Below are 15891 nucleotides of genomic sequence, written 5' to 3'. Positions count from 1 at the left end.
GGATGTACTCACAAGGCTCTCATGTCCTGTCTTGTGGACCATACCCCTTCGAGTCTACTAAGTAGTATAATTTGGATCTGACGTACTTTGAATCCAAGATGTCCTTGACTTCGAATTCTGGCTCCCCGGCGACTACTACTGGCTGCGGTGGCGTTGCTAGCCGGGTCCCAGGTCGGTTGAACAGGTTTAAGGAGAGACACGTGGAACACAGGATGAATCTGCATGGTTGACGGCAGAGCTAGTGTGACCCCCCCAGGATTTATCACGGAGGTGATGGTGAATGGACCCAGGTATCTTGGATGGAAAGTTCAGGTTCCTTTAATGGACACGTGTTTAGACGCCAGCCAGACTTTGTCTCCCACTTGGTAGTTGGGGGCCTTTGCTCGGTGTTGATCAGCAAACTTCTTTTGGCGATTCTTAGCTTGAAGTAGGTGTTCAGCTGCCCTTTGAGAAATGGTTGTGTGCAAGGTTTTGACTGCTGGCATTTTCAGGGTTGTAGGAACGTCCAACTCAGAAGTACGTGGGTGCCTGCCATACATGGTATAAAAGGGTGTCTGCCCAGTGCTCGTGTGTAGGGAATTATTATAAGCATATTCAGCTATCCATAATAGGTCGAACCAGCTTCCTTCAGCTTGGTGTAACATGCAACGCAGATACTGCTCGAGCGTCTGATTTGTCCTCTCAGTTTGACCATCCGTTTGGGGATGGTGACTGGTGGATAGCAGGATGTCGATCTGGGCCATAGAGCAGCATTTTCTCCAGAAGTTAGATACGAATTGAGTACCTCGGTCTGAGACCAAAACTGAAGGAAACCCATGGAGCCGTACAATGCCTTCAAGAAATACCTTTGCCAGAGTGGAAGCATTTGGGAGCCCCTTAAGAGAAATGAAAGGTGCCATTTTTGAAAATAGGTCCACAACCACAAGAATAGTGTTAAACCCTTGACTGGGTGGTAAGTCAGTAATAAAATTGTGTGCCAGGGTGCTGGTGGGATTTCCAATGGTTGTAATAGCCCAGCCGGTTTGTGCTTGGATGACTTGTTTTGAGCACACACTCCACAAGATAGGATGAATTGGATAATGTCTTTATGCCACGTGGGCCACCAATAATTTCGTTTTACCTTGGCTAGGGTTTTAGCGATTCCGGGGTGGCCCTCAATCAAGGAATCATGATAACCGGACATGACTTGTTCTCGTAGTTCTTGGTTTGGTAAGAATAAACGATTCCTGAAGTAGGGCAACTGATCTTTTATCATGTTATGTTCCCCTTGTGCACTGCACGCTTGTAATTGCTCCGGACTCATCAGGTTTTGGATTTATTCATGTAATTCTTTCTGAGTTATGGTTGCTGTGATTCCTAGGAGCATGTCACTCGGGATGATTGCTATTGGGTCTGGGGTCTGATACCCTTGCTCTTCCACCCCATACTAGAAAGAGCATCGGCCTTCCCGTTTTTCACCCCTGGTCGAAATGTAATCACGCAGTCATATTCAGCAAAAAGAAGAACCCAACGTAGTTGTTGTGAGGATTGGGCCTTTGCCGTTTTTAGGTACTGGAGGTTCCAGTGGTCCGTTATTACGGTGATTGTGTGTCTGGCGCCATGCCTTAAAGGCTGACTTAATGGCCATCACTTTGTCTGTGATAGCGTAATTGAGTTCAGGGGGTGTGAATTTACGCGACCAGAAGGCAACAGGGTGTAACTGGCCCGTTTCGGGGTCCTTTTGTGAGAGGACGGTTCCCATAGCCATGCTTGAGGCGTCCGTTTCCACCATGTATGGGAGATCAGGGCGAGGGTGGCGTAAGATTGGGGCAGATGTGAATGTTGCTTTGAGTTCCTGGAAAGCTTCCTCGGCTTCTGTTGTCCACTGGAACTTTTTGTTGCTTTTCCTTAGCAATGACGTGATGGGATGCACGATTTGCGAAAATCCTGGGATGAACCGGTGGTAGAAGTTTGCAAAACCCAGCATACTTTGAACCGCCTTGAATTAATTTGGGGATGGCCAGTTCAGGATAGCATCTACCTTGTGTACATCCATTCGCATTCCATTCGGGCTGAGAATAAAGCCCAGGAATTCCACCTCAGAGACATGGAATGAGCACTTTTCGAGTTTGGCATAGAGCTGGTGTTGACGGAGTTTCTCCAATACGGATCAGACGTGTTTAACGTGGTCCTGCTTTGATGCGGAATATACTAGAATATTATTGATGTACACTAGAGCACAGCCATTAATCAATTCCCGTAGGACATCGTTCATGAAGTATTGAAATGCTGCAGGCGCGTTGCAAAGGCCAAAGGGCATTACTTGATATTCGTAGAAGCCGTATTTGGTGTGGAAAGCAGTTTTCCATTTGTCCCCCTGTTTTACCCGGACAAGGTGATATCCCCCCTGAGGTCTAGTTTTGTGTAGATTTGGGCATCTTTGACTTGATCAAGCAATTCAGGGATCAGTAGCAGGGGGTAGCGGTTTTTTACGATAATCTGGTTCAGTGCGCGATAGTCGATGCACGTTCTGAAGTCCCCCTCTTTTTTCGGTACGAAGAATAGAGGACTGGCTACTGGAGACTTCGAGGGACGGATGAACCCGTTGGCCAGGTATTGGTCAAGACAGGCTGCTTAGATGAGTAGCGCGATGCGCGATGCGACCCTTTCGTATTTGTCTTTTTCTGTGTCTTTTAGGTGCCGCAAAGTTTTCAGCGTGGATGCCGGTTATGAAGAAGAAATGCAGTGAGTAAGCGCGGTATGCAGCGCCTCTAGATGTTTCCACTCTAACCTGGAGTGTCTTTTCCCTCTTGCAGATGGATGAGAAGTTCCGGAGACAGAGTTCCCCCAGAGTGGCTGGGATTCAGGTAAGCATTTGAAGCTCGAACAGTCTTTAAAAATAAGCAAAGATTTGCTGAATGCTTACTAATGCCTTTTTTCTGTTCTTTTCCCTTTTCCTTAGGAAGCGGCGTGCCGGGATGGGAATGACACGGCCGAAGATGCCCGCAGAAGAGAAGGAGCAATGAATGATAGGCAGAAACGCTGCAAGGTAAGGCTGTTCCTGACAGTGTTCTTGTTCTTGCAGGAGCTGAGCGCAGAAGAAAGATGCAGGCCTACTGGAGACCGATCCGAACACAGTGAGTGTCACGCTGCAGGTGCAGAAAACACAAAGCATGTTTCTCAGTCTGGGCGTGGCTTAAATAGTCTCTGGGTATCCCAGGTGTCTCTGGGCTGAACCACAACTAAAAGACTAGACTGCACATGCAGTTCTGGGAACCGAAATATGTGGGGGCATCCATCTTGTCCCCATCAATGCACTACCGCCTCCATGTGGACTTGTACACCTCCAGCAGGGCACCCACGACAAACTCTGCTTCCCCAAGCCCACACCACTCTGATGAGCCACCACTGCGGCCCACAGCGCTCCTACCTGAGAGAGGATCTTCTCATGGTTTGGGGGGTGGTGGATGTCCCTTTCTTGGTGCTGTCCCCCCAGCACAGCCAGCATCCTCATCGCCAATGTTAAGTTGGTTTCCTGGCCAAGCATGACAATGAGACTGGTGTAGGAACAGGAAACATCTTTACTCATTTTAGTTTTGTTTATTATTTGTATAGCGCAACCTAACCCTGAGGTATCTGGACGCTTAGAGATAGTCATATGTTATAGTGCAGTGGATGAAGAACAGAAAATTGTGAGGACCAGAGTTACAGGGTGGTCAGTTTTGTCATTACAATGGGAGAGGAATGCAGAATTGAGATGACAAGGTTGCTACAAAAGTGGCAGGCTAACTGCTGGCATACTGAACAGGTTACAAAAGGGGTCTGTATGTCTACAACAAGCCATATAATCAGTAGTACAGCCGGCATAAGGACCAGGTTACAAAAGTGGTCTGTATGTCTGCAACATGATAGATAATCAGGAGTACAGGGGAAGCGATAGGAGCGGAATGGGTGCCCCCAAACTGACAAAGAGACAGGGCCGTAATGTGGGTGCAATAGTTACAACAAACTATGAGAGCCTGAATAAGTGCTAATGGAGGCATATCAAGTTAAAGGTGCCCTAATGTTGCTGGGTGAAGAGCATGTCCTTCACTTTAGCTCTAAAGGACCAGAAAGAGGGCTCTGCTCTGATGTCAGTGGGGAGTACTGGGAAACACGACCCACCTGCTATTTTCAGGTTATATTTGGGTATGTTAAGGCAGTGTAGATAAGGAGATCTGGTAGAACTGTGCCTTGAAAATGTGTCAGTCAGATATTGTGGTGCTGTTCTTGATAAGCATTTATGGGTGATGACAAGTGTACATAGTTTAATTCTATCACGTACAGGTAGCCAATGTGTATCCCGTCTGACGGATGAAATGTGATTGGAGGGTAGTATGTTTAAGGCGCAACGAAGTGCATTGTTCTGGAGAACTTGTAATCTGTTCAGGTTGTGACTGGTGGAAACTAGGAATAGGGTGTTACAATAGTCCAGTTTGGACAAAATCAGGGCCCTGGCCAGGGTGAGGCAACTGTTTGTGGACAGAAAGGGTTTGCAGGTGTTGATGAGTTTGTTTGTATACACTGTGGTGGATGCTGTGGCATTTACTTGCTTTTTAAGGGATAGGAATCAAGGTATACGCCTAAGGTTTTAACCTCTTTGGCCACCTTAATGATGTTACCATCTATGTTGAATGATTGGTAACGGGGGTCGAATTTGTTTGGCCAAGCATGTGTATCGGCGATCAAGAGTTCCGTCTTATCGTCGTTTAAGCAGAGGCTGTGAATAGCCATCCAGGGCTCTATTTCTAAATAGATCTTGTTTCGTTTCGCAGAGTCCCTTTTGCAACTATCAATGAGCGTGATGAGGATCTGGGCGTCATCTGCATAATGCATATAGGCGACACCCAGATCATCAAGACTATCAAAGAGGAGCTTCGTAAAAATATTATAGAGCGTAGGTAAAACACAGTACCCTTGTGGAACTCCACACTGGATAGGAATTGAATCGGCAGCCGCCATGGGTGCGAAGACCCTAGTTGTCCTGTTTGAGAGAAAGGATTGGATCTAGTTAGTGGTATTGGGAGAGCAGGCCGCTGCTGAGGTGAGGTGTTTAGTCAGGATGTGGTGGTCGACCATGTCGAAGGCTGCAGAGAGATCCAGCAGGAGCAGGATGGCCAGGTTGCCCTTGTCTTTAGCTTCCTCCATTTGCATTTTAAGGTCCAATAGGGCTGTCTCAGTGCCATGCCTAGGTCTGAAGCCTGATTGTCTCAGGCCTAGATTATTATCCTCCACATGTTGTTGAATTTGAAAATAAGCCACTCTATCTAGTATCTTCAAGAGGAACGGGACAGTTGTGATAGGGCTGTAATTTGGCAGTATGTTAGGATCTAGGTTGGGCTTTTTTAGTAGAGGCATGACCCATGCTTTTTTGAGGTTCTTAAGGACTGATGAGTTTTTGAAAGAAAAGTTAATCAGGGCTGTGATGAAGGGTGACAGTTCCTTTGCCCTGTCCTTAATGACTGAGGCTGGGCAGGAATCTCCTTGACACTTAGATGGTTTGAGGCTTGAGATTATATTAGCCACTTCAGTCACAGATACTGGGGAAAAGTGGAAAGGGAGGCATGGTGGCAAATGACGGTTAGGTGCCTTGTGAGACTGGGCATTGGGGCGAGGCTGTTTTCTTTTGTTTCAATTTTAAATTGAAGAAGAGCTATCTTGTCTGACAAGGCCTTCTGGATGTTCTCACACCAAGTCTTATCTTCAGTAGGCGGTGCAGGGGTTTCGGCCAGCCAATCCAGTGTTCTGCATTTGGAGTGAGTAGGCTCAGTGGTACGTTGAGTGAAACCTAATTGAGCAATGGTGTCATCAAGCGAGGAGGCGCTAGGGTCGTGAAGACCAAGGTTGATGTCACCCAATAAGATGATTTGTGTGCCTGGTTTAGTGTTTAGGATTAGTAGATGGGCAATGCCTTCCTGAAAGGATGACAAGACTCCTTGGGGTCTGTATGTGAGGTGAAGTAGGATGGTACGTGTGTTGGACAGAGAGAGTTTAGCTGAAAGGAGTTCTGCTGAGGGTAGGCCTGGGTTAGTGACTTTTCTGAGGTTCAAGTGGGATTTGGCTATGAAGGTCACCCCGCCACCTTTCCCGGTGTCTCTGTCTACACAAATGATTGTGTAGTCGTCAGGAATGGGAAGTGATAAGATTGGGACCTGCGGCTGGGTGTAGCCATTTTTCAGTAACAGCGAGAAAGTCCAATTGGTTGGAGGTAATGAGGTCCGCAATGTCGGGAGCGTGAGCAGCCAACGAGCGTACATTGATAAGGGCTCCTTTAAAGGATGGTGTATCAATGATTAGGGTTTATGGTGGAGGATTATGGTTTGTAGTGGGGCTTGTGTCACTCATTGGGAAGGTGAGGTTATAGGAGGTAGGTGAAATGCAAATCTTAGTGTGGTGATGGGCAGGTGCGCAGTGGGTAATCTTCCTGCGAGGGAGGCAAGAGCCTAGTCTAGTATTTCTGAGACTGAGTGGGCTTTGGATCAGAGTGCAAATCTTAGTGTGGTGAAGGGCAGGTACACAGTGGGTCATCTTCCTGTGAGGGAGGAAAGAGCCTAGTCTAGCATTTCTGAGGCTGAGTGGGTATGGGATCAGAGGTGTGGGTGGGGAGGCAAAGCGGGTGATCCAATCTGCGGGGGAGAGAGGATATGCCGTGATGGCAGTGGCTAGGTGCCGTGTGTCTGGGGGTAGGTGAGTCTGCAGGGCTGGTAAAAATGAGTGGGTGTTATGGCATGAAATAGAGGAAGGATAGTTGCCATAGTGAGCGTTACTCTCCGTAAGGTAGTCATGGCTAGTATACGAGTGGCTGGGTAAAGGAGAGGATGAGATAGGGTGTAGGTCTGGACGCATTGGTATGCTGGAGGTTAGTTTTTAGTGAATGCAAGCAATGAGTGGTAACAATAGCCAAGTAACATAATTTGTGGCAGGGGTGTCGATCACTAGTACAGCGGAGAAGGATCTCAGCAAAGGGCAAGTGGGCACAAAGATAAGGGGTTGTGTAGCAAGACTATCGCAGCAGTACAACGGTAGTGAGGAGGTGCTGCAAAACAGCAGTGGGTGCAACAAAGGTACAAAGAGTGCTTAAATGCAGATAGATGGAGCCACAGTCAAAGACGTAAAACAGAGGTCATAGAAGTATAACAGGTGTACATGACAGTGCAACGTAAGCAGTATGGAAGTGGAACGGGCTGATCTAAAATCAGTAGTAAGCATAAGTAGATAACTTGCAACACAGATCCTAACAGCCGTGATATTTGCTAATTAGTACAATTTGGCTCATGGGTGATGGTAGGTTATGCTAGAACAGGTAGAATATTCAACATAACAGAATTTCAGTACATGTCGACAAATGTAAGAAGTGTTTTTCCGACACAATATGAGTGCAATATTAGCAGGCCTTCTCAGGTGGATCACGGTTGGATGGGGAATAATACAAATTGCGAAAAACAATAATGTCAATGGTAGCGTGAACAGAGTGGCGCAATGAAGATCGAGTTTCTGTGTATCAATAAAGCGGGCGGTAACAGACGAGCAGGATAATGTCTGAGGAATGGGTGCTATTGTCAGGAACTGAGATCCACGTAGATTAGAATACCTCTGTCCCTAAGCACGAGTCAGAGAGAGATAATGGACTCACTGACCGGTTATTGAGGCCACAGGTGGCAGGAACAGTAAAACTCCGGATCCCAGGTGACTGTAAGGAAAAACAGGCAAGTTAGGTTTAAACAAACAATCTTGGTTTGTTATATATCCCAATGTAGGAAATGTAAAGCCTCCTACCAATATGGAGATCGGAGAAAGAATAGATGTCACTAGTTCCCTCCTTGTATCTATGAGATGTCATGGTGGAGACAACAATTAAAGCAACATGATTGTCACCTTACAAAGACAGCAATGAGGTGCCACCATGGGGTAAAGAGGATGGGAAGGGATCTTGATGGGGGAAGTAGGATTGGACAGAGGTAGGGCAAAACAATGGTTAAATGTCCAAAAGTTTTAATATCCAAATGCAAGATACAGAGCAAGCCATAGTCCAAAAGCCAAAGTCAACGCAGTTCGTAGTATTCAATCATGAATAGGCACCAAATCCAAAAGGGAAAAACCAGGTTGAAAATCCAAATAACGTTGCCAAGTCCAAAATCCACGTAAACCAGAAGCAAGAACAAAACGCCAAACGCTGCGGAATGAACAACAGCTGAGAAGCGTTTCTCGGCGTGCCTGGCGTCTCTTTATGCTGCTGGCTGGATGTCACGTGTGCGCGTGATCAACCTGTGGTAAGAACCACGTGATCTGGAAAAGGACAGGCCCCGCCCCGTACACGTGATCGCTCTTCCCGTGCAGCCCGTGCAACAGGAGGCCGGGGGGGGCGGCTGCCGGGATGTCCGCAAATACCATGGCACTTGCTAATTCCAGCAATGCCAGCACGGAACTGCGGAACCCCGAGATGTCGCCCGCCGAGGGACAGGGGGTCTTGTGGTCAGTGATGGTCTCGGGTTGCACCTGCAGTACGAATGTGCCCTAGTGCCAGAGTATGATGGGAGGTGTATGGCCAGACTGGGCACAGAACGAGATGGGCGCACGACAGCTATGCACCATGCAACTATACAATAATTTATGTGCAATAGATCAGTACTAGTGGAAATTGCCTAGTGTACTCAGTAGTACAAATGCAAAGCGCATCGACTTTTGGCTGGGAAGATCAGTTCATACATAAGCTGCGCCAGGCGTAGCAAGCGAAATAGTGTAGAGCGAACTCTTAACCTCGAACAGCATGCAAGCATGTAGAGTGCAAGTATCCGTGAAAGTACAAGGTAGAGATTTCGAGTTATAATCATAGCGTGCAGATATTTGAGGCACGAACAGGCACATTAACAGTCTTTCTGACCCTGTCGGAGGCGTGGGCGGCAGAGTGATTGACCCCTCGGCTCCTACGGCAATGGCCTTATGTAGTCGGCCTTAGAGGGAGAGGCCGGCTAACACCATCTGGTCTGGTGAAGCAGGGGAAGTAGACTCACTCAGGCAATCCGTGATGAGTTGGTTGCCTAGCAACCTATGCACAACGTTGCGGCCGCCATCTTGGCAATCCTCCTCGTGGGTGCAGTGGTGGGAGGAAGCGGGAGAACGCAAAGGTTGTGCGTGGGTCCACAAAGGCCAAAATAGTGAGGCCTGGATCCCTCAGGGGTATGATAGGATTTGGAATCTTACCCCAAAGGCTAGGCAGCTGCTAGGGCTGAATGGGGTGCGAGGCGGCGATCTTGCTTCTCCTAAAGCTGACGCGGACTCTGTGCTCCTGCCCTTCCTTCGGTGCTGCTGCTGCGGTAGTGAGCTGTGGCAAAGACAGGCGATGGGCTTATGAGGTCGGCCTTAGAGGGAGAGGCCGGCTAACGCCATCCGGTCTGGCGAAGCAGGGGAAGTAGACTCACTCAGCCAATCCGTGATAGGTTGGTTGCTTAGCAACCTATGCACAACATTGCGCTGCCATCTTGGGAATCCTCCTTGTGGGTGCAGTGGTGGGAGGAAGCGGGTGAACACAAAGGTTGTGCGTGGGTCCACAAAAGTGAGGCCTGGATCCCTCAGGGGTATGCTAGGATTTGGAATATTACCCCAAAGGCTAGGCAGCTGCCGGGGCTGAACAGGGTGCGAGGCGGTTCCAGTCTGTCCCTTCTGATGCTTTCCGCCAGATCCCGTTCCTCCCCACTCTCCTCACCTGATTCCAAGTCCTTCGGTTGCAGTAGCCTGTGAGAGAGATAGTCCTTCTCCTTTTTGTGTAGAACGTATCTGTCTCGAGAGGAAGCCACAGTGAGCGCTAAAGTGTAGCAAACCTGGGGCCTCCTTCCCGCGATCCGACAGTACGAAGGGAAAAAGCCTGTTCAGGCAGAAAAAACCCTCCGATGAGAGAAGCAGCTTGAGATGGTCCGGAGCAAGCAGCTGAAGTGGCGTCCTTGAGGTAGGTAGCTGATGGGAGCAGGCGAAGCCGGATATCCAATGTGGAGAAGGAAATGGAGAGAGGGATAGCCACCGGAAAAAGAACCAACGGAAAGAATTTCTCCGGAGCAACAGAGGACCGAAGCGGCTGGGTGAGAACGCAGCCAAAGGTAAGAAAGAGAAGGCGGACGCGGTGGGCCGCGCACCGCAGGAGAAAACAAGCCGAGAGGTAAGGAGAGAGCGGGAAGAAGAGACAAGGCAGGGGTAGAAAGGGAGAGAGAAGGAAAGGAGGTCTGCGGGAGGCAGGCCGAGGAAGCAAGGAAGTGACCGAAACGGTCAAGACTGGAAAACTAGCGTATAGATCCAAAGATGCAAGCTAGCGCAGTGAAGGGGGTTGCAATGCAGCGATCGCTGGGAGAGAAGGAAAGAAATACTTCCCAGCGGCGCCATGTTGGAAAACCACTAGACCGTAGGGTGCGCTGAGCAGAAATCATGTAGCGGAACCTCAGCTCGCCCTTCCAGCACGTAGCCGCCAACGCGGATACAAACGCCAAACAGGACGGCGGATGACACAGTCTCAGGTACAAGGTATAGGTACATCGGGTAAGTACATAGGGACAGAACATCCACCAACATCCTCTCCCAGTCAACCCATCTTCTCAACTGACATTCACAGAATCATTCAGATCATAACATTCTCACACACAGCATTCCATGAATGCAGGGTTCAGGGAAAGACAAGACACTACAAACAACCTTTCCTCTCCCCACTCACTAAACTGAAACGAAGACTCTGGAGACTGGTGCTTTGGGTCGAACGTAGCCATGAATGTTTCTTCCCCTGTTTCTTTCATCGCTTTTATGGCAGGATTAAGCCTCCCGCCTGGCCACATATCGGTTCAGTTGCTTTGCACCCGCCCATACAGCTGTCACTTCTGTGTCGGTTCCCAGAGCGAAAGCCAATAGGAAGACTGGCTCGCTGAACCAATGGGAGCCGACATTCAGCCCTGCTCTACTTGGGGCGCAGTGGATGAGAAAACACTAGCCTGCCAGGAAGACATGATAAACAAGGCGTGGGAAAACTGCAGCCAATGGTAAAGGAACACTAAGGAACCAATCAGAGCGTGACTTACATCCGAAATCCAGGAAGTGGCTCAGACTTCAGGCTCAGCGGCAGTGGGAGATATAGAGGCGCCTTATGAGCAAGTTGCCCTGAGCACAGAGTGGGAGCAGGGCTTGTAGAGACTTTGACTTCGTTTTATGTACCTTTTTACATCTCTGCTATCGTTCCACCAGAACATTTCCATCTGTGATCTTTGGCTTCCATGCCGTTTTTGTAAAAAAGATTCTGTATTCATCATTATAGCTGGTAATTATCGGTGAGTCTTTTTATTTACCAGTTTCTCTCTTCTGCTTGTTTTAATAATGTAAGCCCAGTCATAATGTTCGCATAAAATGTGCCCATATTTAGAAAACTGCACATGAAATAATCGTCTCTTGCAGTTGCCTCCGTGAGGATTCCGAGCTAGCCATAAAGCCTTCTTGATAGCTCGGCTTAACTATGGATAGTAAACAATGTGAACCGGCCACTTAAAATGTATTTTCCAAATGAAACAAATACGTAATATGTTAATTGGGCGGACTGGCAGACTTTGACTAATGGGGTGCTCTTAAAGTATTATTATGAAAGGCTACTCAAACTTCCATATTTGTAGTTAAACCGCTCCTCTTGTTGGCATTTTGTGGAAGTTGAAGTAGCTCCTCCGTTTTGCCTTTTCCATCTACAAGTCCCAGAATGCCAAGGAAAATACAGTACTGGGTGACTCATGTATGACAGAGTCCAACGGATAACTCGTTTTTGGGGTTTTATTTCGAGGTCTTCTCTCAGGCCCTATGTGTCACATTAGTGAACGTCTCTACTAAGCGCTTTTATATTGAAAAGTTGTTTATAACGGCTGAATCAAAAAAAAAAAGAATGATGCGCTTTTATCTCCATTTCTACATTTATATTGTGTAGGCTTTGACGGATGCGTTTAAACCTGAAAAGCATGAAATTAATTCGTGTATCCCCATTGAAATGATGGCTTCATAACATGTTGCAATGTATACCGGGCGTTAGAAAGCCATTCCAATTCCGGTATCTGTAGCCCTACATTTGAAATGGAAACATAATAAAAATAATAAAGTTCCAGTTTCCAAAGACAAAAACAGTATTGATTGGCTTTCTCACGCATATAATTGGAAAACATAGTTTTTATATACCTGTGAAATCTTGAGGTTGGCCCTGGGGGAGGGTTTTGTACGATCTTGAGATATGCGTTTATTATTCGAATAGTCCCAATCTTCATCTTATACAATTACTGTATGAAGGATGTTCAGTTCTCGATAGGCATTTTCCCTGTATCACCCAGGATGCTTTACCTTTAAGTTCAAAACGTCCTCTTCAAGCCATGCCCCCTGAAACCACCCCAAGGGCAGCACTGTTTTTAGGAGCAAGCTTACAGCAACGGCCCGGGTCACATATGGGGAAGGGCCGCAACAGAGACAGCTTCTTAAATCTCACCTGCGGGCCCACAAAGCATACTTTGCATTTTGACAATGATTAACAGTAGCAACACAGAGGCAAAGAATGGCAGCCTACGTTGCCCACTTACATCGACTCCCCTCATGTTCCAGACAAAGTATTAATTACTCTACTCAGTTCTTTAAAAAGGCTTCCACCTCCCGAATTAGCATCTTTGTCAAACTAAAAATCCTTAAAACTGTCTCACAACCTCAGACACAGTTGGTAGTAACCCTTACATTAAAGATTTGTTGTTGTTGTAAGCCACACCCCTTCCTTCTTTTGGGGTATGAACTCATCCTCCCATGATGCACCAGTTCCATGAACCAACTACATTGACCCATACAGAATTCCAGGGATGGCAAGGCAGGCTCAAAGTACTATGACTAGGAGTAATGATGATAACTATGCTGCATTACCTCCATGTTCCTCGTCCCGGTACGTGTGTGGTATACCAACACTTTTACAGATGGATGGTTACATGAACCAAAATAGAAACACATAGACCACTTTATTAAGGCTGCTAGCACTTTCCATTACCTCTTCATCCCAATACATACCTTTGAGTATGCTCCGTGTATGCTCCGTGCTTACAGGAGTTTTTTTTCTTAAAAAAACACTATTGAAAGAAAACAGATCAGATAGACGACATGACATTGACATAGGAGGGCATATAAGATATGTAACATGCCAAAAAGGGTCAAAGCATAAGCTACGAGACAGATCTACATCCACACCCAATGTCCACCCTGGTATTGAACCGGCACTACAGCCACCATAAATATACATAAAGGCGCCTAGATATCCTTTGGACTACAGGCTGTGATTATTGTAGCAACAGTCTCTTCCCTCTCATTGGTATATGTCAAGTTTCGTAGCCATTCCCCATGTGTTGGGGCAAGTTTGGATTTCCAGTGTCGAAGAATACATTTTTTCTAGCAACCATACAAGCAAGGTTAAAAAACCTTCTGGTAACTGTTGACACTTTTTACCAATATCCCCTACCAAATATTTTATAGGGGACATAGTAGGGAGGACATCCACAATATCTTGTAATGTATCCACCAATGCATACCAGTATTGGGCGGTGGAGGGACAATTCCATAACATACAGAGAGTATTGTGTGAGATCATCACTAAGTCCACGGTAAGGACCTCCTCTCACATGGCCAGGGAAAGGCAGCCGCTACCTGATCTGACCCTGGAGGCGGTATTATGTGGGTGGATCACATGGGATGGCACTCTTATCGGGGAGTTGGTGACCTCACGATTCCCTCTATTCTTCCTGAAGCATTGATGGCTTACTTTAAACAAACTGATGCGGCTTCTATAAAAACCACTATGCCTGTGGTACGAGGAGGAGGAACTCGGAGTTAATGAATATTAAAAGTGACATTAAACAGAATGAGAGGTCTTGTTGTAATGTGAAGCACCTGAGTGGGATATTTAAACTCCGGAATGAGTTGCAGCTGGAGGAAGGAGACGCTGAAAGAGTAGTAGAGGAAGCAGCAGGTCTGAATGCAGGACTCGCTGTGGAAGCGGAGGGAGTGCCAGCTGAGGCCCACGTGAGAAAAAGCGTGCAGCAATCTATAGAGGGCACTGCAGGAAGCGGCAGTGGGGAAAACTACACCATGTGGGAGACGAGCTCCCAAAACACTGTGAACCTCTCTGGTGAGGCGGCAAAAGCAGAGACCTTGCAGAGCTGTCAGAGCTCCACCGAAGGACTCTGCTCACCGCAACAGTCATGCGGAAGCCCTGTAACCCACATTGCCAGAAGCAAAGAGGCCGCAGAAGAGAAATACAAAGGCAGCAGGGGCACAACTCCCCTACTATGGGACACCAATTGGGGGAAACCCGCGTTGCCAAAAGGCTTCAGAGGAGTAATTCGGCGACAACAAGGGCACAGCTCCCCTTTAATGGGATACCAACTTGGGGAAATCGGTAGCCCACATTGTCAAGAGATAATGTTTGTTATGTTAATATATTATACAGTGCAAACCTACGACAATGAAGGCATCATGGCACCAGGAGCCAACCAAATAGGATAGCAGCAGGTCAGACCAAAAAGAAATCGGAACAGCAGGGTCTTAAGTAATTTTCGGAACAGCAGATGGTTCTCAGTCGATCTAAGGGAGCATGGCAGTTCATTCCAGAGGATAGCCGCTGCCTCTGAAAAAAGAATGCCCCCCACCCTACTGGCGAGCGTTTGAACCTAGGAACCTAAATCAGGTGAGCATGCTCGGACCTTAGAGCTTGAGTAGGCTTTTAAGGCCGACATTTTTCCTGGAGGAACTCTGCACCAACTCCATAAAAATTATGGTGAACGATGCAGTGCGCCTTAAACTAAATACAGTAGACCAATGGCAGCCAGTGCAGGTGGCGAAGGACAGGGGAGATAGAATCACGCAGAGGGCTGCCAGTGGTAGCCCTAGCTGCAGACTTCTGCTGCACCCGAAGCCTGTTGAGAAGGTAAGAGGCTGGGATAAATACAAATAATTACAATAATCAAGTAGCCTAAAGATGGAAGATGTTACCACAGGAGCACAAAGGTGCATGCGAAGAAAAGAGAGAGCCTTCCGCAAGATTTTAAGTTTGAAATATCCATTCTTGCAAACCATACTGACCTGGACTTCTGCCGAGAAAGACTCAGATTTTACAGCCCAGGTTATTCACCACCGCAACTGGAGTTGGAAACAGAGCAAGGTAAGTGGGGCAGAAAGCCTAAATCCAGAAAGAAGTAGATGGAGACCCAACCACCAGAATTCTGTTTTGTCAGCATTCGGCTTCAGCCAGTTATGGGTCATCCAGCTACCCACGGACTCCAGGCATCCGCGCAAACGAATAGCTGCATTTGCCGCTGCCAGATCGAGACGCGCAATGATTTGAGTATCGTCGTCATACGAATAACAATGGAACCTGTGGGACTGGATGAGCCTGGCCAAAGACAGAATGCAGACATTGGATAGTATAGGGGAAAAACCAGAGCCTTAGGTGACCCCACATGTGATGGGAGTAGGATCAGATTGGAAAGGACGAAGAGAAAGTGACTGTAAACGATTACCCAGAAAGGATCCAAACCAGGACAGAGCCAGAAATCCCAGCACTAGCCAGTCGAAGAAGCATGGTGAGGTGGTAAACGGTATCAAAGTTCGCTGAAAGATCTAAAAGGATCAATAAAAAGCAGTCATTGTTCATACCTCCTCACATGGGCTGTTGGTGCAGAGAGTTTTGAAACAATCATTGCCACTAAGCACAATTGTAGTTGTAGGAGTTTTCATCCTGGCAGGCAAGTATACCAGGAACGAAGAGTTGAAGAAGTGTGGTTGTGGTAAAAAGGTGTGGTGGAAAGAACTTGTTGCCTTTATCACCTTTTTGATAAACTGTTGCAT

At 47.3% G+C, this 15891-nt stretch overlaps 1 protein-coding gene across 4 annotated transcripts in view; it reads left to right on the top strand.

Annotated features, from left to right (window-relative positions):
• FKBP8 (FKBP prolyl isomerase 8) overlaps positions 1 to 15891 on the top strand; it is a 1109098-nt gene that overhangs the window by 24760 nt on the left and 1068447 nt on the right. Inside the window, exon 1 of one of the 4 annotated variants that reach the window (XM_069649286.1) lies at positions 11072 to 11318. The exons of 1 other annotated variant lie outside the window; for it this stretch is intronic. In XM_069649286.1, the coding sequence (XP_069505387.1) occupies positions 11200 to 11318 (119 nt within the window). In that variant the 5' untranslated portion in view covers positions 11072 to 11199. Of the gene's footprint in view, positions 1 to 11071; positions 11319 to 15891 lie in introns of those variants that run through there. 2 more of the 4 variants (XM_069649287.1, XM_069649289.1) reach the window with 2 other exon arrangements.

This window comes from Ambystoma mexicanum, chromosome 1p, assembly GCF_040938575.1.
Source record: "Ambystoma mexicanum isolate Mex_15411 chromosome 1p, UKY_AmexF1_1, whole genome shotgun sequence".
Taxonomy (NCBI): domain Eukaryota; kingdom Metazoa; phylum Chordata; class Amphibia; order Caudata; family Ambystomatidae; genus Ambystoma; species Ambystoma mexicanum.
Note: the sequence above shows the minus strand (reverse complement) of the source record. Positions and strands in the feature narration are given on the sequence as shown.